At 38.0% G+C, this 27,971-nt stretch overlaps 3 protein-coding genes across 13 annotated transcripts in view; 2 read left to right on the plus strand and 1 right to left on the minus strand.

Moving 5' to 3' along the window:
* The window catches only part of PPP3CB (protein phosphatase 3 catalytic subunit beta), a 51,707-nt gene extending 35,816 nt beyond the window's left edge, over positions 1 to 15,891 (plus strand). For 4 of the 9 annotated variants that reach the window (XM_068689590.1, XM_068689593.1, XM_068689592.1 and 1 more), the window contains 2 exons: positions 5,461 to 5,490; positions 7,164 to 8,863. In XM_068689590.1, coding sequence (XP_068545691.1) covers positions 5,461 to 5,490; positions 7,164 to 7,342 — 209 coding nt within the window. In that variant the 3' untranslated portion in view covers positions 7,343 to 8,863. Of the gene's footprint in view, positions 1 to 5,460; positions 5,491 to 7,163; positions 8,864 to 9,410; positions 9,471 to 9,997; positions 10,076 to 13,356 lie in introns of those variants that run through there. The other 5 variants (XM_068689594.1, XM_068689596.1, XM_068689595.1 and 2 more) reach the window with 3 other exon arrangements.
* ANXA7 (annexin A7) lies at positions 12,446 to 27,776 on the minus strand. The gene is made up of 13 exons (XM_068689598.1): positions 27,647 to 27,776; positions 23,864 to 23,918; positions 22,038 to 22,227; positions 21,609 to 21,716; positions 20,418 to 20,458; positions 19,373 to 19,475; positions 18,954 to 19,048; positions 18,113 to 18,226; positions 16,674 to 16,844; positions 14,983 to 15,153; positions 14,802 to 14,877; positions 13,457 to 13,569; positions 12,446 to 12,793 (listed from the first exon to the last, which is right to left on the minus strand). The coding sequence occupies exons 2-13, from the start codon at positions 23,915 to 23,917 to the stop codon at positions 12,671 to 12,673; spliced, it is 1,359 nt and encodes a 452-aa protein (XP_068545699.1). The 5' UTR covers position 23,918; positions 27,647 to 27,776; the 3' UTR covers positions 12,446 to 12,670.
* SORBS1 (sorbin and SH3 domain containing 1) overlaps positions 27,771 to 27,971 on the plus strand; it is a 236,321-nt gene continuing 236,120 nt past the window's right edge. For 2 of the 3 annotated variants that reach the window (XM_068689539.1, XM_068689541.1), the window contains exon 1: positions 27,777 to 27,910. The gene's annotated coding sequence lies outside the window, so the exon portion shown is untranslated. Of the gene's footprint in view, positions 27,911 to 27,971 lie in introns of all 3 variants that reach the window. The other variant, XM_068689544.1, reaches the window with a different exon arrangement.

Below are 27,971 nucleotides of genomic sequence, written 5' to 3' on the forward strand. Positions count from 1 at the left end.
TGCCTCAGATGGACTGGGGCACATCTCACTCTTTTGCTAACACTACACATAATGCATGCAGGGAGTTTCTTATGCTTTTCAGTTCTTGTCTTAGCGGCTGAAATAAGCATAGTGTTATGTGTTAATCAGGCAATGTGAAATGGATACTTAACCAGGGTATAAAACTAAAAGCAATTGAGTTCAGCCGTGTCAGGCCACATTTTTCAGACTTCAAGCTTCCGTAGTTTACAATTTTTCAGGTGATGCAGATGTCTCAGGTGGAGTGACCTTATAAATCTGATATTAAGGTATTTGGTTGTTAAAGATACAAGAATTACAATGTAATTTTGCATCCTTACTTGTCTGCTTTCCATTAAAATGATTTTATTATGTATTAGTATTTTCATTGACGATATCAAATTCTCACTGATACTAATCTTAACAAACAACTACAGGCTGCAGAGTTCCATATTACACTCCATTGATAGATTGAAATGTGCTACGTTTTGTACCCTGGTAATTAATGCCAAAGTTTGTTCTCTATGTTGTTTGTCAAATGTTCTATGTATAATTGACCTCCCTGAATTGTCCTTGTAACATGCTGTTTCCTTCCTCTGCAGATGTAGCTGCTTTCTTAGATCTGTCTGTCTCTCTCTAGGTATAGATGTATGTCTGTATAAGTGTTAAAATTAAACCACTATCCCAGACACTTGTCTGTCTCTTGATGTAGAAGCAATGTTGTAGCACCTTGTTTTTGAGGTTTGCTGCATTTGCTGCTGCACATTGTCTGTGCATTTTGAACAATAATGTACTTGAAAAGTATTCAGTAATTGTTATAAAATCAGTTGAGAATAAAGGGATTGAATTTAAAACTTGTAAATAAATCAAAATAAAAGGGTGTTATTAAGTGTGCATATATTTTTTGCATGAAAATAAAAAGAACTCTATACAAAATATACCTGTAATCTGGCTCATTGAATATTTTGTAAAAGGCTTTTCTTTTTTTTTTAGTTTGTTGAATCATTGGATCATATTTTTCACAAGGCCCATAAACAATTAGCTAGGCTTAGGAAGAACACTGTGAGATTGTACCAAATATATTACAAAATGAAGTCCAGGTTTCTGTTCACAGCGGTGGATAACTAAAATATATCCATCTGAAACTGGACTTCCTATCAGCAGCACTCAACATAAATTATTCAATGACAAAAGATATATCAAAAGATATTTTTATTTGCCAATCTTAGGTTTTAATAGAACGTATAAAAATGTCATATTTGACCAATTAATTTTATAGCAGTTGAAAGACTGTGATATATTGATGTGCTGAATACCATTTTTTCCAAGAGTTGCTGCTTTTCTCATTTTGGGATTTAGGATATTTACGTGTATACTTTTAAATTTTCTATGTAGCGTTTTTTTGTTTTTAAACCCTTTCACTACATTTTCTATTAAACTATCAAAGCTGTTCTCTTATAGCTTTGAAACATGAATGTCACATTTTAAGTCATTTCTCAGTGGACATATAATGTCTGCAAGTAAGTTTATATGTCCAGTGTGTGTATGTGATTGTTTTGTGAATGTCTATAACAAGAAGTGATGTTTGTTTCCTAATTCATCCAACTTTTCCAAAAGCATATGTCCTAGTTTTAATTTTCATTGTTTAATAAGTTACTTTATATGCTTAAAAGAGTTTGTACTCCTCTCATTCATTTAAGAGATTTAAAACCATGTTGCATTGCAAATATTAGAGAGGATCAAACTGACTAGAAAATTTTTTTTAAATAAAACTTTGTACCGTTATTGAAAATGTGGGTCATTTGGAAAGTATGCAAAATGCATTTTGGATTTTTGTGGGTGTTTTTTTTTTTTTTTTACTAGAATTTTTAATGGCAATATTCCTTGAAGCATTACATTAATATACCTCATTTGTTTAATCATGTTGATTGTTCAAAATAACTCATGCTGTTAGTTCTCCTTAAATTGCAGTAACTTCTTTTTACCGATATGAATTCTACTGTCTCGTTTTTCAAAAAGAAGTTTTCAAATTTGCTATGCTCAACTGCAAAACTAAAAGTAAACCAAAAATAAAATAAAACTTTACTAATTGATACTTTACTAAGCCTTCACAATACCAGTGAATACATATTCTTGGCGAAATATGGTCACTGATAGCATAGTATGATTTTTGTATTACAAATTTTTAATTACTTCTTGAAGTATATTGTAGTGTGTTGATCAATATACTATCAATAACTTATCTCAAATCCCTAGATTTGGGAAAATAAATAATATTCATTGTCGTACTCTTTTTGCTTATCCTGTTTTATTCATGAAAAAATTCACGAAGATCTATGTGGGCTGTTTCCCAGTAAATCTCTAAGAAGCTGAGAAAGTTATAAGAAATTGGAGTGTATGTCTACATTCCTCTAGAGATCTGGGCGGAATTTTTTTTATCAGGCCAAAATATATGCAAACATTGCATATGTATTGCATTAATGGTGTCTTAGTTGCTCTGAATTGGATTATGTTCAGATCCAGCTTCATCTATTGGGGTAGTAAAATCTGAATTGGAATAGTATTTTATTTTGAAGCATCAGTAAGCACAATAAATTCTTAATGTCAATAACGTGTTTTGTGCTAAATCTTTGCCTATACCAATACTGTTTCAAGAATTTGTTCAACCATGCCTGCTGTCTTTGGTAAGATAGAGGCCATTCTCATAGGAGTGAAGCTTGTTGGCATTGATGGGATGCAGAGAAGGGCACCAAAAATGTTAATCAAATACAACTGCTTTATGGGAAATGGTTGAACAGATTCTTACTGCAAAAGAGAGAATTCTGAGGGTAAAATAGAAATTCTAACTGCAGTGAAAACATTAAACAAAGACAATTTTGAAAACCAGTGTAAAACTACATCCTATAGAAGGAGTCAATATCTGATTATTTTTTTTTTTTTAGAAACACGTGGATATATTTTTTGAAAAACAATCAAAAATTATTTCTAGAGAGCTTCATTTTACTAGGATAAAAATACACTTTGAGAGATTATAGCCTTTGATATGTCTCTATAAACTCTGGATTTATGGTTTTGATTAATTACATTACTTACGTTATAGAATCTCAAATGTTAATGACCACCCTTAAGTATCATTGCTTAGTGAACTATTAACTGAAATAATCAACCTTTGTTTAAAACAACAAAACCACCCTAAAAAGCCTTATTCAGCACGTAAAAAGCCACAAGCCTAAATTTAAAATTTTAATACTTCGACAGAAATCAGTTTAATTACACAAATACTTTTTGATCAGAGTCATTGCTAATGTTACTATTAGTCAGAGTGACAATGAGAATTTTTTTTTTGACTTTATATCAGATCTGTCTCCTAAGTAAAACAGGGCGAGAGTTGGAGTTGAGAATGGAAATGCTTAAAATTTGCTGGGAAAGTGAGAATTTTCAGAATGAAGAGTTCATGTTTATAAAATATATTAATATGATGCAGTATTTTTTCTAGATTTATGAGGATCTATCAAGGATATCATTTTAATTTAGAGGTACCTGCAAAAGAGAATCCAACAAAATTATATTCCAAATTGAGTTTTTACAGTGTGTTTTTTAAGTATTGTATTTTCCAGTCAGTTTGTTCTTTTATGTCAAGGTGGAAGTTATCTTTTCTTCAGTGCATTGTATATTCCAAGATATATTTTGGAGATAAGGTAGTGATAAAAGTAGAATGAATTAGGAGTAAATTTTAAAATCTGTATTATGAAGCTACATAATTTACAGAGATAAATTAGTATTCGTGATCTTTTCAGGAAAAGATTGAAAACAAAGACTTCACGGGTAACAGGAAATGGTGGAAAGAGGTGGTTTTTCTGATGTAGTTTTATATTTACATGGCAAATTGGTTATAGTATAAATATATGTATTTGGTAACTTTCTAAAATAATTATTTTTTACAAATTGAGAAAGCTTTTTCACTAATGTAAACATAAATAGTGATCTGTTCAAGTGGCTTTTTGATATAATTGGGATTCCCCTTGCCTCTTTAGATTTGCACAAGATTTTTTTATTTTTATTTTTTTTGGCAGCTGGGAATATGCAGTATGTAAAAATTAAAACACTGCATTACCCTTAACATATTCCATATTATTTTATTAGGAATTCAAGTTTTTTATTTTATTTTTTAGAGCATCTCAGTGGAAATGATAATTTGATGTAATAGGTTAAGGCAGAGTGTAGGCAGTTGACGATACATCTGCTGTGTCTGGTTTATGCTCAGTAGGAAACTAGAAGTACTAAGCTTTTAATTCACCTTAAAGAATTCTATTCTTCAGCACATACTAAGCACAAACCTAAATTTAAAATTTTCTTCTTATTAAAATTTTCTTAATTTAAATAGTTTGCCTAACACTTGCTTGAATACTCCTTAATGATATCCATTGTTATTAATCTGTATCAAGCACCACGCAAGTAGGTTTACAACTATGTATACAATTTTTTGTTAAAGAATATTATTTTATGAGATTAAGAGGCATGGTAAATAGTAGGGGAGGTAAAAAGTTGTTACCATTATTTAAATTTAGCTACTATTTAGATCTTAGTTATAAGTGGTTTATTTGTCTGGTCCAATAGAAGATGATTTTGCTATCCTAATAGCCTTATGTTATAGCTTTGACTTTAGATCTAAAACAATAAACAATGGAAAAATCTTACACCTACTACATTACAGCATTTGTCGTGGTTACTTAGTTCAAAAAACAGAGTAAACCAGGTTTTTATTCCTATCCACATAAAGTTATCCACCAAGACTGTTAAATCCAGAGCTCTTCCTGATCTAGACTTTGTTGTGGATTCAACTGAACAATTTATGAGGCTTTGTAAATATCACTTGCTAAATTTGTCTTTTATGGTTTGAATTTCACAGTTCAGTTCTCAGAGACACACATTTAAGCATAAAATACGGTGAGAAATTGAATGACTAGTTTAACCTCAGGGAGCTAGCCATAACAAGAAAAACATGTTATTAGAACACTGACAGTATTGTATTTATTGCATATTTCCTGGTAATTTAATGAAGCTCAGTAATATATTTTAATCATCAGAAAGGGTAATCTCATAGATTTTCTTTTTAACCATACCACAACTTTAACATTAGTTGAGATTTTATGTTGCTGCCTTTAAAATACATATATATATATATATTTTAGAAATGTGCATTTAAAACCATAAATGAAGTTCCAGTAATTAGTGTTTCTCTTGATATACTTTTAGTTGATAAATTGTAATAGTTAAAATGTAGGAGAAATTTCACTTTAAGATTAAAAACAACCCCCAAAACCTTAATTATAATTTTAAATAATTGTAATCTAATCTGGCGTAGCATACTATATTAAATTGATCATTGCCTTTTCTGCTATGCGATATTACACTCTTCATCTTTCTCATTCATTTTGCATGCATCTGCTCACTTCTGTACAGCCACTGTAGAGGCAATTGAGGCTGAAAAAGGTATGATCAGAGTCTTTGCCATTGGCAGAGATCTGTGGTGTCTGGGAGGGAATTCAAAAGTACTCTGTGTGGGTGTGTTTTACTTTCAACTTGCACAAGCAGAGATGAATCAACTGTATTGATTCATCCCTTTGACATGTAACATTCATTTCTGGCTTCAGGATGATGATTATCTTTTAATATTTTAGGGATATTCTTGGGGTTTGGGGTCTTTTGTTTGTTTTTACGAAATATGCAGTAGGTTTTGTATAATAGCATGTTGTGATATGTGGTGTTGTCTTGAAATCGTTAAAATGATAGTGTTTAGTGTGTTTTTTTTCTGCATTCAACTGCAAGGGTTTGTTGGAGGGGTGGGTTACCTGTTGAAGGAGGGTTATTTATGCATGCTTTTTTTCATAAAATCTATTTTTAATGGCTTTGAACGTAATTTTTAAATACTTCCTCTAACTGTTCTGGTAGTGCAAGACTTACAACTGTAATTTTTTCCCTATGGGTTTTGCACATAATTTGATGACCAAATTTATTTCCAGTATATAGGCTAACCTGCCAGTATAAGGCATATTAAATTCCATGGATTATCAGTGCTTCTGTGCTAAATAAGCTGTTGTATATACATCCTTTTTTAGCAGTGTTGAGTAAAATGCTATCCAATTATTTGGTATTCAAGTACTCAAATTCAGATTGTTGAAGTTTCTTCATAGACCCTTTAATTCCCTCTTGCTCTATATTCAATGAAGTGAATGACAAACAGCATAGCAATTGGGAGAGCTACCTTTGTGTGTATTCTGATTTGGTCACAAAGCACCATTTAATAACTGCATTGTTTGTTTTTTAATTAAGGAAGTCAGATGTCCAAAAATATAAACAAGGGCCATATTCTGTTCTCTCACACACGTGCAAGAGGTTCCGTTGTTGTGAGTGGAAAGCTGTACTTAAATCTCCAAAGAATTATTTCATCCCAAAGGCTTCAGTCTTACTATGTGGTCAACCATTTTCAGGTCTAAATTCAACTACAGACCTCATTCATTAAAATAATCAGTAGAAAAATAATGCCTATTTTCTATACGTATTTTAAATACATACGTATTTAAACGATTCCATTGTTTGAACAGAGTGCTAACCCAGTGATTGTGGTTGTGTCCATTTCCATCATCCACACGATTAGCACAGAATGTGATCCATATCCTGCAGTTTTGCCTGCATGAAAACTGCAGGATCAGGCCATCAACGTGTATGCAGGACATAAATCTCCTGGTACTTTTGTAACCCTTTGCTGCTTTGCCTCCACCGCACTTGCTGTGCTGCTTAGATCTTACTGACATTCCATTGAAGACAACGGGGATGTTAAAAGATGAGCCTGATGAACGTGGCAGCAGAAGCAATTGGTGCTTAGAGCTGGCCACACCAGGGACATGCAGAAGCAATCAAGTGGGCTTAAGCGCCTTGATTCCTACTTGCAGAATATTTGCCATACTTTGTTCTTTTTGTTATAAACCTAATGATAGCCATTGAACATATTAAGAGAGCAGATTAGCTTTTACCTAGTATAGATACAGAGCCACACATTTCTTTGGCTGATTTCTTACCTGTTTTTAAACATCATTTATTAGAAAAAGTATATGATTTCAACTTATTTTTCCATTACTGACATATCAAATTTGCATTTTGTTAAGCAATACGAGGATTCTCTCCGCAACATAAAATCTGCAGTTTTGAAGAAGCAAAAGGTTTGGATAGGATCAATGAGAGAATGCCACCAAGAAAAGATGCTCTTCAACAAGATGGTATTAATACTATAAACACAACAAATGCCAATGGAAACAATGGAACTGGCAACAACAATGCACAGTGACCACGTCAACTTCTGGTTTACTCACTTATGTCTTGCCTGAGAATTCCTAGATTACTGCTTTTTGATGTGACAACAGATGAAATAGCCAGGGGGATCAGCTGAAGCGACCACTTAGTAAGAGGTGGAAAACCATCTAACTTGATCCCGCTGAAGAAAAACCATCGTGCTTTTGAGACAACAGCCCCTCTCTTTACATGGTGACACGACCTCCTGGGAGCATGCTTCGTGGATTTACACACAGTCCATCGCTGGTTGCTGCATCTTCAGAAGAGATCTGAGGAGAGAATCGGGCTGTTATCACTAAAGCACATCTAGACTAGCATCTTACGCTTATTGTTGTCAACACTTTAAGTTTACAAATGGGATTTTCTTTCAGTAGAGGTAGCTCGTTTGTTTGTTTGTTTTTTTAAATCAGACTTTCAAATACAACCCTAAGAGCTAACTATTTATTAATGGACATCGGTTTCATGAAATGTCTTTAAAACAATAGATTAGAAAGGTCTTAAAATATCTGAGGCTGCAAAAACTGTATTTTAAATAGAAAAAAAATGCCAAAAAAATCTCAGTTGGTCATTCTGTAAAATGCTGACCTCAGGTTTACTCCTTAGATGTTGCTAATTCTATATTGTATTCACTGTATTTTTTAGTTACAGCTTATCAGAAGATTTCTATGTAGGAATGTTTATTACTTGAACACAGATTTTAAAAAATATTTAATTTAGAAACATTTTTGCCCAGCTTTTTCAAGACTCTTCCCCATCTTGAATTTTAAAAAAAAAATATTATATATACTAATTTTAAAAGTAAGAAAAATATGGAAGTGTTAATTTTAAGGTACTTTTAATTGAACTTTGTACATTGTTTAAGTAAATTTTGATTCATATCAAGTCTGTAAAGCTTGGCATTGTATTTTGTGTATGCATGTTTTCATTTTGCAAATATTTAATATATAGACCTATGATGTACATCTATAGGTTACGTAGATGTTATGGGTACTTTTACTTTATTGTGAGTATTACAGTTGCATAAATAGCTAGTAATCACTGGGCTGAATAGCTGCAAGCTTTTTATTATTTTTTAAGCTGCAAAGGAAATTGAAACTGTATTGGACATACTTTTTGTTCTAGGCAAAGCAGCGCGTAAGCAATTGCTCTGTTCAACTGCTAAGGCATTAGTGAAAGTGTAAACTTGAGACTGCATGTATTTTGATATCTACAGGACTGCTTGGTTAAAATAAAAATTGAAGCCCTGTGCTAATTTGTTCACAAATAATGGACTGTACTGATTGCCACTGTACTTTGTTACATATTTTGACATTTGCTACGTGTCCTTCTCATCCCCTGGAACACAACTTGAAACTTATGTCACTAGAGTTCATCTCCCTTTTTTTTTTTGTTTGCCATGAAGTACGATCTGTACATACCCCTGTCTAAGTTGGAAATTTTATGCATGTTCTGAACTATTCAAGTATTTTATAAACAGTAGCACACAATAAATTTTGTGCATGGGCTGCGGCTCTTATCATTGTGTATTGGTTTTATTTGGCATATTTAGGTCTAATCTGACTCTGACTCTGAAAATTGTTTTGAAATGAAATACTGTTCAAAACTTAAGCTATTGAAAATATAGCCTAGGAGGTGAGATTTAGCTTGCAAAGAACTAGTTTACCATAAATGCTATTTAATTAAAGTGTTACTCCTGATATTTTTTTCTTTTTGAGTTCTTTCTCATATACTAAGCACCTGAACATTTTCTGTGTGCTAGAGCAGACATCCATTGTTAGTTTGTACGGAGATGTAAGAACAGTGTTAGTTGTTTATAGAGAGGCTGTGAAGCACAGCCACATCTTGTATGTTGCTTTGACTTAGTGTTCAAGACACTAGTGAAGTGTGTTTGGACTGCTTTGGGGAGGGCTGTTTGTTTTGACAGTCAGCACAGTTATCTGATCTAGTCTTCTTGGTATATTGTCTTTGAAGTATGTAGGGCAAGCTGCTGAACAGGATGAGAATGAAGGTGAAAAAAATGTGACACTAGTGGGATTTTAATGTCTGATTTTACTTTATTGCAGATGTGTTCTGATTGGAAACTATTCTCAAAGTTTGTGTGCAGAAGATCAAGTCAAAAAATGGTAAGTTGTTTTTTTATGAAACAACCTCCATACTACTGAGCTGTACAGTCTATGTGTGATGTGATAGAGCAGACCAAACGCGAGCTACTGATGGCAAACATTATGATGGTACCTTCCTCCTTATAAGCACTAATGAAAACGTCTCAGCCTCACAAGACAGTATATCCATGATCTGATACTCAGATCTTAGTTCCCGTTACTATTCTGACTAGCTGGAATTGTGTACTCAGAAAAAATACAAATTCAGTCTGCGTGTGGAGCTCGCAGTGGTTGGAGAGAACAGCTTCTTGTCCAGCAGTCAGTGCTCTGATTCTCCAACAACAATCAGTTGTATGAGTAGTTGTTGCCAGGTATGAAGGCAGAGGTGCAGTAGAGGAAAATTTCTGGGCAATTTTTTTCAGCCTCTTCTCCTGCTGTGTACTTTTCATGTTGCCCTTTAAGCAAGCCCTCAGGTGACAGGATTGTGTCTGTGGACTTCCTCTGTTTAGGAAGCAAGTACTCATTTTTTGCTACTGTGTTTCTGAAAGGTGGAGCCTGCAGCTGTCTCTAATTCTTGTATTGTTGACGAGAAAAAAAAAAAAAAGTATCCTCCCTCCCAGAAAACCGTAAGTAGTTTTGCTTTAAATGTTTTCTGCTTTCGGTGTTTTAAGTGGGGGGAAGGCTGTGTGTGTCACCTGACTGTTCTTGGGTAGGAAGAGCAGAACGCTTGGAAGATAGCTTTGTGAGCTGAAGGATGCAAGCAGCAAAGTATGGCTGGTTCCTGGCTCGAGCTGGAGCAGTCACTGCTTTCCTGCTCCACTGCATGGGGCTCAGTGGGCACCCCCGGAGGGCCCAGGGACCTGGCCACGTCCTGCCCTGAGCTGCTGGATCTCAACAGCACCTGTAGTGCTGCGACATGCAATGAGAATTCACAGATGGCTGGGGACTGGGGGAGGTGTTCCGGCTGCTCTGAGAAATCTGAATGCATTTTAGTGAAACTGAAAAGCAGGCCTGAAAGTACAGAATGTGTTTGAGTGTGGTGTTCTGGGGTCATGCTAAAACAGGACTTGGTACTGTCGAGAAGCTTGCTGCCACCTGGTGAGCCAAATAGGGAAGATCAGCCTAATTTACATGCTCTGCTTGCATTTAGTTAAATGGTGAACATAATCTCACCATCTGAAATTACCTAGTGTTATATAATAGTTTTCCTTTCAAAGATAATTAAATTCCAAATTGTGAAATTGAAAAACTTAATTGTGAAGAAGATTGGTCTTTTTAGCAAAAAGACAAGTGTTTGGGATGGGGATGTTTTTTTCTTTGAGGTAGAATCCTGGTTTGAGTCTGAACAGTTTTTAAGAGGCATAGTCTCATAAATGGCTTTCTTTTTTCTAATGTTTAATCTTGAAACACCATTATGTTAGTTATATGTAAAAATTAGGCTGTTTCAGGGGCAGGATAGATAGTATTCTTCGTAATATTGTTCATTCTTCTCTTGCATCGCTTCATTCAATTTTTATTACCCATTTAATAATTCTTTATTAGTAGCATGTAAGGAAAATAACTTTTTGCCATAAAACATGTGAATGACATTAGGACATAGAAGTCTCTTCATCTGTTCATTTCCTTGTAGTGACAGCATGTATGATACAGATTGAATCAACATTCTGCTTTGCATGACAAATGCGTGGGGATATTTGAGTTGCATGAAAAGATGCAGGTGCATTAATACGCTTTAATTATTAAATTCAAAGTTTCTTCACATGTAAGGAAGTTTGCTCAAGATTAAAGAAACAAGAACCAAACCTCATGAGAGTCTTGGTTATGCTTGGAAGCCTATTGACATATAATTATATATAAACATATATATAAATTATATATATATATATATATATAAAAAACGTGTCTCTGTGTGTATATATATATACACTTGTATCTCACCGTGGATACTTGCACCAGTGATGACAAAAGTAATACGCAGTGGAATGTCCTTTAGTCTCCCCAAATCAACTTATCTGCGTCGTTCACATTTGGGTTATTTAGCTTTGATCTGACTCAGAAATTTTAAATGGGACTGTGTTTCTAAGTATAATATCAGAGAACACAGCTGTAGAGTGTTTTATATAAGTGAAGTACTTGAGTCTTTTTTTATAGTAGACTTGGTATCTGCCATTGTTTTGCAAAAACTTTTATGTACTTGGTGTGCATGAGTGAAAGGTTTTCCCTATTAGAATCAACCCTACTCTTGCTAGCTAATTCTGTTTGAGGACAACAAAAATAGAGCTATGCTGTTTATGTGAAGTTTCTATGTGTGTATATATATTTATTTATTTGTTTTACTTGATAAAGCATTGCTTAGAAATGTTAGGAAATACATTGTTAGCTGCTGGACTTCACAGCTGCCTGGGGACAGATTTGCTGTGGTTTTCGAAAAAACAAATGTACTGTCAAAGCTGTTTGTTTTTTTAATGCTATGAAACCATCCACATAGTCAATTGTATCATCTGTGTTGCTGTCACTTCCAGTTTGAATTTACACATGTTCTGTAGTGTTAGCATCTACTTACAGCAAATTACTGGACAATGAACAAACAGCATAACCGACTCCTTTACAAGGTGATTCTTCAAAATTAGGTTAGATTTTATTTTTTTTTTTCTGCCTTAATCACAATCATAACTAACTGCTAAACATAATTAACTTAAGAACTTAAATAGGGGGGTACAGTCAAATTCTGCTTAGGTACTTAAACAGTTAGTGTAATGTGACTTAAACTGAGCACTTGTTTTTTAGTATTAGCATGGAAGGACTTCAAAGAGGGCTTTTGTTAGAGAACCTGGCTGGGTTTTTGTAAAATGTTTTACGTCATCGCCTCAGGCTTTTTTGTAATCCATGGTTAGTTCAGCAGTTAAATTTAGATTTTTCAAGGAAGTCTAATTATGCAGGAGGTTGGCAGAGAGGAGATGGTTTTGTCTGGGCCAAAAGAACTAAGACTTAAGGCCAATAGACAAGATACATCTTTTATTATACAATAAAGAATATTATGTGCTGTAAATTTAAGGCAAGGGTAAGTGCAAAAAGCTTATTAAATCACCAAGAAGGCATCTTTGATTATATAATGTTTAAAATTACTCTTTTACGCCCAAGGGGTCAGTGTCTGCATAAAGCATGTTACATGTCCTCCAGTTTGTTTTAAAAATGAAAACCAACGAACAGATAATCCTCTTCTATTGACCAACAATTGCCAGTAGCAAACGCCTGTAATCACCACTTGTATCACTTGATATCATTGAAGCCAAAGTCTTCTGATACATTTGTGAGAACACCTGTTTAATTTGCACAAGATCGATCTGCAAAGAAAAAAAAAAAGCACAAAGCTTAAACATATGCATGATCTGAACTCTTAGACACTTACCCCTATCTCCCTCACAGACTATAGAATACCAGCCAAGGGTGTAATGTGCAACTGTGCACATTGTACAAGCCCTCAGTTCCCTCTACAGACAGATAAGCAGCTCCCAAAGCAGTCTTAACAGGTGCTCCTTGCTTTCAGAGAATCACAGAAAGGTTTGGGTTGGAAGGGATCTTAAAGTCCATCTGCTTCCAACCCCGCTGCCATGGGCAGGGATGCCTCCCACTAGACCAGGTTGCTCAAAGCCCCATCCAGCCTGGCCTTGAACACTTCTGCAACTCTCTGGGCAACCTGAGAACCTTACCTAACTTTGCTAGGACTGTAGTATCCTTAGTTCATGCAGTTGAACCTTTGGAGTTGAGATGCTTTTCTGCTACAGAGATGGGCAACCACATTTAGGAAGGTAGACATGTAATATCACTATTTAGCTAGAGATAATTAAACTACTATATGAAACCTGGCATTAAAACCAATTGTTTTGTTCATCCACATCTGAACCAGATGAAAGCTTTATTACAGTACATGATTTCTACAGCTGTGAAGGAGGGACTACATAGAAGGCTGGCTACATGTGAGGTCTACAGAGGAGAAAGTTTCTTACCTCGCTGCGAGTGACTATAATCCTGATGAGAGTGGAATCATCCGTGCCAGCTCCTTTCATAGAATAATAAAGTCTTTCTGCAAAAAAGGCTGGGCGATTTAAAGCACATTGCACTGCAATAAAGTATGTTTTTAGGATTAGTTCTAGTATAGTATGCTGTATGGTGATACCTAGCATGATGAAGTCAAGATTTATGCTGTAGACAGCTAGAGGTAGATATCAATAAAGATTCAATACTGTAGGTTACAGGAACTGCTTTATAAAGCTGAGTTTATTTTGTATCTGAACAAATCAGTTAACCCTTCACAAGAAAAGTTACAGTTATTACCAGTTAACTTGCCTAGAAGTGCTTTTGAAAGCTGGCTGAAACCTTAATTTACCAAATCTATGTACAGATCTTTTCTTTGGCTAGCTAGTACTAGGATATGAGGTATTCAACTTTTGGTCCATTGGTAGAGTCTCACTAGCAAAAGTACAAAGGTAAAAAGTTCTCATTCTCAAGTATCTGTGGAATTGATTTTGTTTCAGTTAGTTTCTTCCTTCTCAAAGCCTTTATTTTACATGATTTCAGAGGTGAATTTTTCCTGTAGAACTCTTTAGTAGAATATTATCTGGGAAGATTTTGTTTAATACAATAGGTTTTAATGGTTATGGCTGCAGAAATGCAGTCACTTTGTTAAGCATTGGTGGGACTTGGGCATGGAGTACTTGTTTCATTAGTAGTAAATCATACTGGTTCTCACTAACAGTGAATCATGATAAATTTGTAGTGCTTTAGTACAATAAGTCAGCAGGGAATAGCGAATAGCGAATTCAGAACAGCTATTCTATTTTGGTGACATTTGCTTTAGAAAATGCTGAACTTTTTGGAGTAGATGATGGTGGAGAAGAGAACTAGAAAGTAAATTGTGCCTAAAGGAGGTTCTTCTTGGTTCTGCACTCGTGTGGAGGTGGTTCAGCTGTCTGTGCTGAGGTGCCACACAACCAGCACCACTGCTCTGTTACACTGGTACTCACATAATTTTGCAGACTGCTGACACACACAACCACCAGCTCTAAACATTGACCCATTTCTGTGTAGTTACATGTCTTTCCAGAAAAGTGACAAGTAGTTTCTATGTAACCTTTCCTCATTTCAAACTGACTTCTTCAAACTAGATGCTTACTTTCTTCAAACTAAGTGCATAGTGAGTAATTTGAATAACTGAAGTTACTTTTGTATTAGTGGAGTCTCAGACTGTGTATCCATTTGCCATATGGACAGTGCTGAATTGGGTTCTTCTTCAATTACATTTAGAAGGTTTTATTGCCAAGGGATAAGGAGAGGGAAGAACGTATTACTTACAAATAGCCTTCAAGCCACGTTCCACGTTTCCAGAAAATTCTCGATCGATGCTGCTTAACAAATCACGATTAGCAATCTACAAATAAATTAGATTAACATGTGGATAGTGAAATGCAACAAGTGGAAACTTAATTCAAAAAATGCTGTACAAACTCATTTGAAATCAGTGAAGAACTCCTACCCTCGAGTATGCCTCAACTGTTGCTTTTAATTGGGGAAAACTTCTGCTTGCCAGAACCATATTAAAGCATGATTCATCAGTCCCAAGTTTTCCTTCTCCTGCTTGGTAAAGACGCTGAGCATCTTCTTGAGCTTTTTGATAATCCACATTTTGATTCTCATCCCGATTCCCCTAAAAGCAAAGATAGCAGATATTGAACATTGTTACATGGACAAGGCTATGTTTTAATTGCTTGAAGTGTAGACCCCGCACGCATATGTCCAAAGCTAGAAGTAGGGAGAGTAACACCAGTTTGAAATACATTACGTTGTTTTAAGGTTACGTTTTTGGTTTAATAATTCTTGTAAGTAGAAAATAGGACTTTTGGGCCACTTTTCTATCTGTAGTGTTTGGTTTAAGCTGTAGATATACTGTATACGTACTGGCACATAATTTTGCCTATACGTACCATCTCATAGGTCTAGTCTTTTTCAGGAGCTATGATCAATTCTCTGTTTTACTTAATAATGTAAGTTTTTCTCTTGATTTGTTTCTAGGCTTCAAGTTGCAAAGAATCTTCCCAAATGAACTAATGAATTATCTTACTGAATATGCACACCTGAAATATCTCAGGCTTTCTATTATATTTAGAATTTGCTAATTTCAAGTATGAATGTCTTTAAAAAGCACTTAGTATAGTTGTTATATGTCAAGTAGGGCTTGTGTGACATTTTATGTGCTTTGGGATTTGTTTGTTTTTTTTTTCTGCACAATGCATGGATGGATACTGCTAAATATACTGGCTGAGTAGGCTAAATACATGCTCTTAAATACTGTTGTGTCTGTAGCAGTTAATATTTAAATTATGTGGTTGTCAGTTACTGTAAAGTACTGGATTTATCGAAATAAAAATTAGCATGAGCTTCTCAAGCTTTGCTTTCTTGTGGATTTTGACTTTGTAATCCTAATACCTACTGAATAGCTGAACTTTCATAAAGGTAGAAGCAAACAAGATAGTCATAGAAATTCTAACAGCAAATAGGCAGACTTATCACAGAAATTTGGGAAGTTACATTTATTATGTATTTCTTCCTAAACTGCAACTTACTAATCTTCAACGCAAAAAAGAGCCCTATTAATGATACGAAATAAGCAGCCTTCAATGTTCAACTGAGTTCAGCAGCAGCACGTAACTAATTCTAGTTTTCTGAAGGGAGGGCTGCGATGTGACTTGGGAGGTAAGTTTTGGTTTACAGTGCCTCTAGGCTTGTTTGGGGGGTTCTCACAGATATTTTACCTACCATAAAGTTTATTGTATCAGTATTACCCAAATGATTTTGTTTATGCAAAAAAAGGAATAGTGTCTGGCTTTAACAGCAGCGTGGAACAATGGTTGTGCTATTTACAGTTTGATTGCATCTGCTCAGTAAACAAAAAAAAAAAAAAACACACACAAGTTCTCTGAGGTGAATAGGGTGCTCAATTAAGTCACTCAGATCATCATATAGAAAGGAAGCAACTCTTCCTTGAGGAGGGGCTGAGGTGTTTTGTCTTATCATTAGGGAATGTATTAGTAGTCTAGTGCTAAATTCTAACAAAACCTAGCTCTAGCTAAGCATGCACAGGCAATTCATTTACGGAGCAATTATAAACATATGCAAAGAGTGTATACCCATATCTTAACAAAGTAAGCAAGAAAAATTCAAGCTTACTTGGCACATAGATACAAGTAATCGTTCAAAGTGTCCAGAAGTGTCTGCTCTGATGTCTTGTTCGATATCCCTTCCAAATTCTGACTTATAGCAGTTCACTATGTCTCGTATTTCCTGGTTTGTCCTCGTGCAAAGGATCTCAATCAGCACTCTCTCCTGGGTGCCTACTCCCTGTAAGCAGAGGAAAAGAAGGTGTAACTGTAAAACGCCACCTACTTTTTGTTCTACTGTGGAGGAAGAAAAGCAGTCACCTGTAAATTTAAAACTCAATACAATCTACATTGTAAGAATGGTATTCTTGCAGTGTGAAAGCACCAAGTTTACTGTATGCTTACTTAAAAAGGAATGAAAATTTCCAAAACATTAAATTCTGCACTAGCTTAAGAAATACCCCACAACTGCACGCCCACAATGGTGACATCAGCCATGATAACAGGAAGAAGGTTTAGGAAGAAAATGAAGAAATTATTTGTCAGCCTTATTGTGGGAACATATCGGAGGAAGGCAGAGCCTTATCTCTTGCTTTAAAGGCTATTGTATGCATGTAAACCCTATCTTGATCAGTGTACAAGTGTGTTCCCCATTCCAAATGTGGCTGCTTCCTCAACACAGAGTGTCATCAGGAACTTTTCATAGATGCTTCCCTCTCAGGATAGAAATTAACTGGGTTCTGCGTACAGTCAGATCTTACTGGCGTGGCCCATTTCTATTCAAGCAAGGAGTAGATCTATGTGAGACTTCTAAGCAGTATTGTAATATAAATTAAAAAAAAAAAAAATAAAAGTTGAGTGCTTTTTGCCTCCAGTAAAGCTAGATCTCCATTTGTGCTCCATATTCTTTAGAGCTCCACATTCATACATGGGTTAAGTGACTTGTTTCCAGTAATCAGGCACTTGCTCGCTGCTGTAACTCAAGCAAGCAAGCTGGACATACCAGTTTACCTGAATGAAAAGTTTAATCCAAGTAGCTGATCTAAATTCCAGTGCAGTCTTAACACCTGAACGTGCATCACCTGACCTTAAGAAAATATTCTTTCATTTTTGTTCTGTTGAAAAACCTGAGATAATCCAAAAATATCTTTCTGTACCAGTGGCTTGTTCCCAGCAAGGAGAGGTATGTAAACTTCAATTTAAACAGTGGTTACAGCTTAAAAGCACCATGGCTCTTACTAGATTCTAGCAAAAAGTGACTAAGAGAGTGTCAGAGAACAAAATTCCATCCTGCAGCACTTCATCACCTGTGGTACATCTGCTGCAAATTGGCCAATCCTGCAAAACTTGGTCAGCACTGGGGCATAAAGCAGAAAATAATTTTAATCCCCAGTCTCTACATTTACTTTCCACCACAGCATTTTTCAACAATGCAGGGATCAGGTATTCTGTTCTCTTAGATGAGTGCTTTAAGATGGTTTTAACTATTTGTTCAGATGAGAACCGTACCTTCATCGCATGACGTAAACTCCAGGCGTCATAGTAGGTGCTAGGCATGAAGAGTGCTAGAATCAATTCTTCCACATTTCCACTTAACTCAGACTTCAGATCTTTAATTAAATCCTGTCCAATTATAAATATAAAAATTTAGTAATTATATAGTGTGGGGGCTAGAAAATATTTTGTGACACTGTTCAAGTGGCACAAACGTATCCCAAACCATCCACTTTGAGCAGCTGATGATCTTTTTGTGCTCCTGTTTGCTACAGCACATTGTTATCCCTACCATTCCCTATAAAGCACAGACATCGCTCCTTTCTATATGGATCATAAAAAAGGAAACAGGAGTTAGGTACCGGCCTGCACTTTTAAAATGAGCACAATGAGTGTAATAATGGCATGGCGCTGAATTACTCTAGCGAGCTAAGCCCTTGGTGTGGAATCACCACCATTCTCAACCAATTTCTCAGTTTGGTTCTTATGAGTGGAAAAAAAAATATTTTTGAGCTTGTTTGTGCACATGAAAAGCTCATTATTTTCAGACTAATACATAAACAGTTGATGCTTGATTATTTTCTTATCTAATAATCATAGCAAACTCAGAGAATCTGCTTGTTCAGTCAGGGTCCTAGCCAGACTCCCCTGTGCCCTCGCTTCTACCAGATATCAGAACAACACTGGTAAATAGCAGCTGTTCACCTGGTATGCAACAAAAAGTTAACCAAAAGAGGTGCATTTTAAAAGTGCCCCAAACCACTTCCCAGGACTAAAATGCAGTCAGGCAGTTATAGCAGCAGCTGAAAGTTTGTGGGTTTTTTTGTTTACTGATTCAAAGAGCTAGCAAACATACCTTGCCATACATAGTCTTGAAGGCTGCCTTGATTTTTTGCCTTTGATCATTGGAGCGGTTAGCTACAACATCGATGATAGCCTGCTCATCAGTTCCTTGAACACAGAAAGGCAATGTAAGAGCTTAATCATAGAATCCATGTGGTAATCCTTCCAACACTATGCATTTTATAATTGCCAGTTTGGGCATAGTTACCTAATACATGCATGAATATCAATTAGGTCAATTTACCAAATTTCCTATTTATCTTAGTCTATTAAATTGACCAAGTCATTTTGGAAGTGTGATTTTTGAGAAGATGAAATAGAAAATAAATAATAGAAAATAGAAAAAAAAAATACAGTAAAAACTGAAGCAAAAGACCAAATAGTCTTAGTAAGTTAGCCAAACAGAAATTTAAGTAGCTGTTGCTTACTTACCAAACCCCTTCATAGCTTTGCGCAGAATTTCTGCATCCCTGTTAGCATCAAAGTTTGGAGCAGCTTGAATTGTGCCCTGGGTATACTGAACCGTTGCTGCAGGCTGAAAATAAGAGCTGTGTTTAACTAGCTGTCCTGCACAATATAAATTAAAGTTAAAATCACAACTTTGGAGTCAGCGCTTCAGCAGAAATCACAGAATGGTTCGTTCCATGAGTTCACCATTTTTTCTAACCCAGAAGCAGGATGGCATTTAATTGTGTTCAACAGCTTGGGCCCACCAATGCCTTTATACAGTGGCATGGATGAGGATCGACATGATGAGTATACACAGGTACAGTGTTATGGTTTTGTTTGGGTTATATTCTGAGCGTAGCTGGGAGCTCTTGATGCAGAATACTCTGTACATTAACTTCATCTGCAAAGACATCTTTTTTGGTAAAGGACAGTTTGCTGCTTTCAAACCATTTGAGAATATAGGACTAATTTATACCCTTTCATATCAAACTCATTAAGAAAAGCTATATTAAAATGTCTGCATGCAAATATGCTTACATTTATTTTTTTCAAATTACAGAGGTGTAAATATGAATCCTATTGAAAGCAGTGGCAACAAATTACTTTTCTGTGTGGCCAAGATTGGTACTTTTTTTTTTTTTTTTTTGCCTTTAGCACAGCGTTCCTCTAAAATAACATCATGGAGGACCCAAATGCTGCAGTGAGTGACACAGTGCTTTCAGAACTTAATTACTTGAGTTTCCCCTTGCTCAAAATTGCCTCTCATAGCAGTTCTTCCTTGCATTATGGACAAGGACAATTATTGAACAATTGTTACTGAACAATGTGTAATGCTAACATCAAAATACATTTTCAGCCATCACATGTCCTTTCCTCTACGACATATCCCCAGCTCATATTCAGTCCTCCTCCCTACCCCCTGCCACACAACCAATTGTAAAGACACTGCTCTACCCCAGTAACAGCAAGGTGAAAAAAATACAGAAGCCACTTTAAGGTTGATTATAGAAGAAGATACAACACATACCAGACCAGGCATTGGTGACGGTGCTTGTCCACCACTATAGTCTATTGAAAATGAATTAAAGAACAAGATAAGAAATATAATTAATTCCTTTTATTATGTAAATGCTATCTAATCTGAAAATAAAGCCATTTACAGACTTGGTAAGTTACAGGTCTACCACTGCACAAAACCTGTTTGCTAAGGAACAGTAGTTTTAATGACCAGTAACTGAAGTTCTTGCCCTTGGGAACAATGGGAAGAAGTAATCACAGAAGCATTCTGGTATACACACTAGCAAGGGAATTCTAAAAATACTAAATTTACTGGTGGTGTGGGCGCTGGAAGGATCTCTCCTTATTAAATAGTACTATTCTTGACAAAAAACAATGTAGGCCATGCCAATGAAGAATGCATGTCCTGTGCTGTCTTGCAAAGTTGTATTACTCTGTTAAAATGTCTAACATATTAACAATAAATACTGAGAATTCATTGGTGCAAAAAGAACTGAAGGAATCTCATTTTGTGATCAAAAGCACTGTGAATACCAATGTTGCAACTACATTTATTATGCTAGAAGTTTATTTTTATCCATAGTACATATGTACAGTTATTTTTTTTAACAGCAGCTTAGTTATTAGAATCAGTGAAACAATGTTTAAAAGAAAGGTTTTGCTACTCTGAATTTCTTGCAGCCACAACTGACATGTTCTAGGATAAAAATGTTCTTAATGGTAACTGACTACTCAAAGTATAAAAAAAAAACTGCACTGTTTTTAAGCAATGGTGTGTATTCTCCTTTCCACTTCCCCCTCAATGCCCATGATCACCATGAACACAGAGCTGCTCAGATTCTGAAAAACACATCCATTTCTTTGAGATTAAGAGAGCAGCTAGATACTTGGTGAATGTTGCCTCTGGATTTCACAGTTCTGGTCAAATACTTGCAGTCTGAAGAACGACAAGCACCTAAATGACCACATCATGATCATTAACCAGTGACAGACGTCCCTTTTGGATGTAATGTATACAGATGGTTCTCATCTGCTCTTTACTGGTCTCATCAAGAAAGGTGGCAGGATGTGTACAGCATACAAACCTAGCTAAAAGTAGCAAAGATAAGGGCCTGTTTTGTTGCTACCTGTCTTGGGCTCTCCTAGTTTAACTTCGGATGCTTGAAGTATCTTAACATATGGCAGGGAAACAGCCACGTACCTGGAATTTGCGCTGGTCCACCTCCACCATAGCTTTGGACAGGAGGCTGGGGATAGCCACCAAAGGCAGGGCCAGCAGGAGGCACACCAAACCCAGGGCCTGCAGGGGCTAAGAGAAGATGGCAGATTTTAGCAAAAGAAATTTTGTAAGTGATTTCTGGCACAACATGAGCCAGGTTATTGAGCAGAGCTATGCAAGAGATTAATTTTCTTTTTCTGTGTGTGTGCAGTGGCCTAAAACCCAAAGGTATCAAGGCCCTGCTATCAGCATGCAAGTATTTATGCTAGATAGCAATCTGTCTAGCTGTCTAAATGCTGCTGCCTAAATTGATCACTGAACAAAGCTGCTTTTCATTACTACATCTACCAAGCACAAAGAACAGTTACAACAGAAATAACTCCCGAGTGGTGCTGTAACAAAGGACCTTACCTCCAGGGTAAGATGGCATTCCTCCAGCCTGGGGAGCTCCAGGGTAGCCCCCTGGGGCAGGATATCCCGCTGCCCCTGGATACCCAGCATTTGGTGGTGCCGCAGGGTAGGTCCCTCCTCCTGCAGGGGGGTATCCTGCAGGGTAGGTGTACTGACCAGCTGGCGGATAGACAGACTCCTGCCCTGTTGGCTGAAACACAAAGCCCAAAGATCTCTGTGTGCCCATTATCAGGATGCTAGAGTAAAAACTCTCAAAGTGTCCATGTATATAATGCTGTGATTAGATTTAGCTCTTAGGAACAGCATCAGTATTCCCTAAGCCTGGGTGTGGGCCTTCCGGATGGGTTCTCTTGCTCTTAAAAAACAGGTATTTAAAATCAGCTTTATAACACGTACCATATGGACTTAATACTTAGTGGAAACAGTCCTTACAAACAATAGAAGGGTGAGCCACACATTACGTACAGTACACACCCATTCTTGCATACAGAAAACACATAAAAAGCAAAATAGTAAAGTCTACCTCAGATGTTTTCCTCAGGTTTGGTTGCTCCAATATTTCTTAGCCCCAGATTACTGTGCCCATAGTACAGTGAGATCCACTTCCATAGCGGTAGTCTAACCTTTCTCAGCCTGACTCAACAAAAAGATTTTAATGGAATTTAAATTCACAAATCCAAAGTAAGGATCCCCAAAAGCCCTGCTGGGATGGCCATTATAGAAGGAAATCTTTCATATTGATTTTTTTGCACCAGTTATTGCTTTGGGCATCATGAGTAAGACTAGAAAACCTAGAATGACTCATCTAGCATTTAAAGGTTTTTTTTAAATTCATCCACTAAAGTTGGCTACATTTTAGATGCTAGCTTAAAAAAAAATAAAAAATAAAAATAAATCATACAATATAGTTAAAGTGGCAAGCAGGATAAATTACAGCTTTAGAGCTTTTCAGTATTTTAGCAGGATACAGTGAGCTCCATCCTTAAGTCTAGTTCAGTACAGCATAAAACAAACCATATAAAATTCCCACAATCACATTATCAGCACTGTACTAACAAAAGCATAGAGCTGCATCTAGCTTTGAAAAATGATGCAGGCATATCAAAAACACTGCAGTATCAGCCACACCTGATACGTTCCATCCGCCTGTGTTTTGTTGGAATATATAGTCCGTTCAGTCATGAGCTGAAGATGGAACAAAGTACTGTGGCTGAAGGATTGGGGGGGTCAAAGTCAAGCTACAGTGTCCTGTATCCTCAGAAAAATATTTACTTGGTGTTGTATGAAAGCTGCATACATGAGCTTGGATTGCTCAGCAGCTTTACTCTTCCTGAGTGTAATAGTCACTTAAGTTTGTTCAGCATCTCTGTAAATACTGTGATACGGGTACACATGTTATTTGGTAGAGACTGGTTCAGACAATACCTCTGATCCTGTACTTAAAGACCCTTCCATTTATGTAAGAACTACTGATACTTCAAAAAATTATTTGCTGAGATAGTTAGCTATAGAGAGAGAGAAAAAACAACCCACAAGACCAGGGCATCAGACCAAACCAGAACCAACCAACTGACCAAAAACCCTTCTGGAACAACAGGCAATATTAAAAAAATAGGTCATAAACTTCCTTCTTGGAATTCATGTGAGACAACTGTAGAGTCTCACTTGGGGATAGATATGTGGATGACAACAAAGACCATCATCTATAGCAAATACTTTATATGGACTAACAGCTGCTATTTACACACACACACAGCATGGTAAGAAGGGCTACTGACAGCACATAAATGCATTAGGAGTGCAGCACATTTAACAGCCATACTTACAGGATAGCCAGGGAAACCAGGGTAGCCAGAAGGGGGATAGCCTGGGTATGACATTCTGGAAAGAAAAAAAAAATTGTCAGGCACTGTAGATGAGTTTGCAGTAGCTATTTGCTGGCTAATTACCCGTGACATCACTTGAACAACGTGTTCAGTGCATTCGGTATTGCTAAGAGTATTTGTCAGCTACTAAACCACAAAACCTTTCCCTTTTCCATACACATGACAGCAGCAAGCAGGATTCCGAAGAGAACCATCATCAACTTTGCAATTAACTGCTGCCCTTAATTAGTGTCAAAGAGATACTGACACATGGTAAGAGACCTGACTCCCTAATAATTCTGAAATAGAGATTTTCAGACCTTGAAGTGCCAGCAGAAGGGGGCTGAGCCTCTGCCAGAATAGAGACGGAAGAGTCAGGCTAAAGTAGGTCTCAATTCTGTAACGCATCAAGCATTTCTCCTGTCAGCCTGCACTCCTCCATTCACAGGAATAGTTCTTGTGAGGAGAGTAGTTCCTTATCTATCCCAGAGAAAAGGATCATTCGATCATTTGTGGTCAACTGTTACCTGCTTTTGGCTATTCTGATCTGTGTGCACCGCTAAATGCAGACCAATGATTTAAAAGATCAAATAAAGTGATTAAAAATAACACACACAAAATTTACGCGAGCTGTTACAGGTATGACAGCAGGACAGCTTCACTATGCACATGTTAATGGCAAGCTCAAGCATGGGAGGACCATGGTGGTTGAGCAATCACAACTCAGTTACTTTGACCTTTAAGTCTCTTTCAAAATTCCACAGTTGTCTGACTCCTGCAAAGCACAGTGACTCAGACTTTCTGGTGTTGATGACATGGGACATCCTTTAAAATTAAACTGCACCAGATGCTGGTCAGTGCACCATGAAAAAGGCTTGCAAAGATCTAAATTTTTAGCTAAAATGAGTACTTAATGATAAGAAAGAAAACTCTATAAATGGAGGTTTATAATCTAAATGTTTTAGAATCATTAAGGTTGGAAAAGAAATTTAAAAAAAAACTATTAGCATAATACAAATTTACAGATAAGCAGTGCCAAAAAATGGGAGGAAAAGGTCAGACAAAAGAAGTAGCAAAGGTGCCTAGTTTTGAGCATGCATGCCTTTTAGTGTTTCATTGACTATTCTGCCAAGGAATGCCTCCGTGAGACATTCCTGTCTTGCATAAAGGTCGCTGAAGAAGGAAAGAGGCGGGGAACCTGCTGGAGGGGGAGATCCCAGCATGAAACCCACCTTCAGAGCAGCTCCTCAGTAACCCATGCATATCGTCACGTGTGTAAGAACTGCTTGGGCTGGGAAGGGAGGAAATCTTGTGTTTTTTTTTGTTGTTTGTTTTAAAATTGTTTAAAAATTAATTAAGCTGCTATTTTTAGAATTTATGAAGAGAAAGAGTGAATTTAGTCTCTCTACAAATACTTTATGCTGATGGAATTGTTTTTGTTTCTTACTTTAATACTATCGCCCTCGTGCTCAAACAAAACACCAAAATGAGGAAGCGTCCAGGCATGAGTTCAGCTTCCCAATTTCCACCACACATCATTTGTAATCCCTCAACATTATTTAATTTGTGTAGGAAATTTCTGTTTCCTGGTAGTAACTATTTGTTTTAGTCACATTTTTAATAGAGGGACCTGGGGAGTAGAAGCAGAACAGGCCAGAGATTGTCGACCATGTCCCCAACCAGTTGGGCAAGGAGTTTTGACGTCATTAGCCACACTACTAAACATCTACAAACTACTAATGGCAGGGGAAAAAATCCTGTTAATGCTAACGAGCCAGATTCCCTGATCAGGGACTGGGAGTTACTCCCTGCACGTTTATAAGACAGTATCTTAGCTGCATAAATCAAAGGAAATTGGATATATAACTACACATGTAATACAGTTAATGACTATTTATGTTTATAGTTACTTGGTGGCCAAAACAAATGGTTATGAAAGCAGTATTCCTACTGCATTGTACCATTAATTGCAGAAGAACTTATTGCCTGAAATATCTCAGATTTAATGTGGAAAACATTAAAACGTAGAGCAAGTTAGTTCAAACAAGAGCCAAAACAAACTTGTAGAACAGTACAACTATACGGTCACCTACTGATAAACTAGGATCATCTCTTAGAGGGGGTGAAGAACGGTATGAGGTGTACTTGTGGATCTATGCTTTGATCATAAACACCACTAATTGCTATTTGTTTCCCTAAGAGGAAACTCCTTAAACCAATGCCCGTACAGTATTTACTGCTGACAGCTATTTGAGTTGACTTTTGATTCTGGCTCTCAACAACACATTTCTTCTGGTATTTCTGTTACTTAAACACCAACTGTAACTCTATTCAGGAACAAGATGACTAGCAACACTTCCTCTGGATTTCAGTGCCACTCCTCTTGCTTAGAGGAAAATACTGCCCATAAAACTGAATATTAAAAAATAAAACCCCAAAACTTCTGTTTTTCAGCTTTATATAATTCAATTAAAGTTACACTGTTAGCAAAACAATAACACGTAAAACTTGAAGGTGTGCACAGTATCATTTCCCCTGTTATTACTTTCTTTGCTTTTCATAGTGCAAAATCAACAGCTGGTGACTGCAGGTCAGCTGTTTTGACAACTGTAAAAAGTTTAATTTGTATGTAAATGGGACCCAAATTAACCACCTGTGTACACTGATGACAAAGAGCACGCTAAAACTGCTTAACACCTTCCTTACTGTCACTGTTTCAGTTCCTTTTCTAGGATTTGGATAATTTGTGACCCAAATTCTTTTGGGAATGGCAGCGTTTCATTTAATCATCCCCCTCTACCCAGACCCCATCCCTATTTCTTATTTTGTGTTTGTAACTCAGGAGGACGACAAAATTTTTGTCAGTTTCCTTGATCGTTCTGGGCGGTACCTTCAGTGCCAAGCGGGGCTTTGAGACTCGCCTCAGGTACCCGAGTCTCTGAAGACCTTACAGTGCCCAGCCAGCAGTACTGACTGGAACAGCCTTCATACACACATGGAGAGGCACGAATTCCCTTACACAACACCAAGTACTTGATAACAAACCGCAGCTGCTCCCCTGGCTCACCGCCTCCCTCACAGCACCTGAGGCCGGGCCCGTTACCGCCCGCCCAGCCGCACCGCCTCAGCCTGTGGGGGCTCCCGGCACGCTGCTGGCCCAGCCGACCCCCGGCGTCCCAATTTTTGGTGTTTTTTTGGTCAGTTGGGCGGGGCGGGGGCGCTGCCTGCGCAACACCGGGCGGGCGGAGGAGGGCCCGGGGTGGGGACAGGAGGGGTGGGGACAGGGTGCGGGCAGGGCAGGGCAGGGCAGGGGGCTCGAATCAGCCCCGAACCCACCCCCGGCGTCTTTAAAGGACCCCCGGGGGCCGCCCCGCCCAGCTCTGCCCTGCCCTGCCCATGGGGCCAGGGGCCACCACCCGCCCGGGGCAGGGCAGGGCGGTCACGGAGCTCTGCGGGCTGCCCCCGGGGGTCCGCAGCTCCCTGGGCGCGGCGAGGCGAGGCACGGCCGCAGGAACCAGCCGCAGGTAGCAGCTGCTCTGGTTGCTCCTCCCGAGGAGAGCGGGGCTGCGGGGCGGGCCGGCTCCTTGCCCTGCCGAGCCCCCGAGGCTGTGGGGTCTCCCCGGGGTCCAGGGGGCTGATCCCGAGCCCGCCCGGAGGCGGCGGGGCCAGGCCGGGCTGCTGAAGGCGGGGGACGCGCGAGTCTCGTCAGCTGCCCGCATCCCACCCCCCCCCCCGCCGCCTCACCTGAGGGAAGCCGCGGAGCCGCCGGCTTCTGTCCCGCAGCCGCCCCGCAAAATGGAGGCTGTGGGGCCAGGCGGGGCCCGCCCCGCCCCCGCCACCGGGCCCGCCCCGCTGCCCGCGGGCAGGGCCGCCGCGCCCCGGCCCGGGCAAGCGGATCGCTGCGGTGCCGCCCCTGCTAACCCAGGACCCCTTTTCCCGTCCGTGCAGGCTCGCCCCGTGTCCCCGGAGGCGGCGGTATGCGCCCTCCTCCCTTGGAGCGGCGGGGAGGTAAGCGGCGGGCGGCGGTGCCGCGGGGGGGCTGCGTGAGGGAGGCGCTGCCGCCACACCT

The sequence above is a fragment of the Anas acuta genome, chromosome 7, assembly GCF_963932015.1.
Source record: "Anas acuta chromosome 7, bAnaAcu1.1, whole genome shotgun sequence".
NCBI lineage: Eukaryota > Metazoa > Chordata > Aves > Anseriformes > Anatidae > Anas > Anas acuta.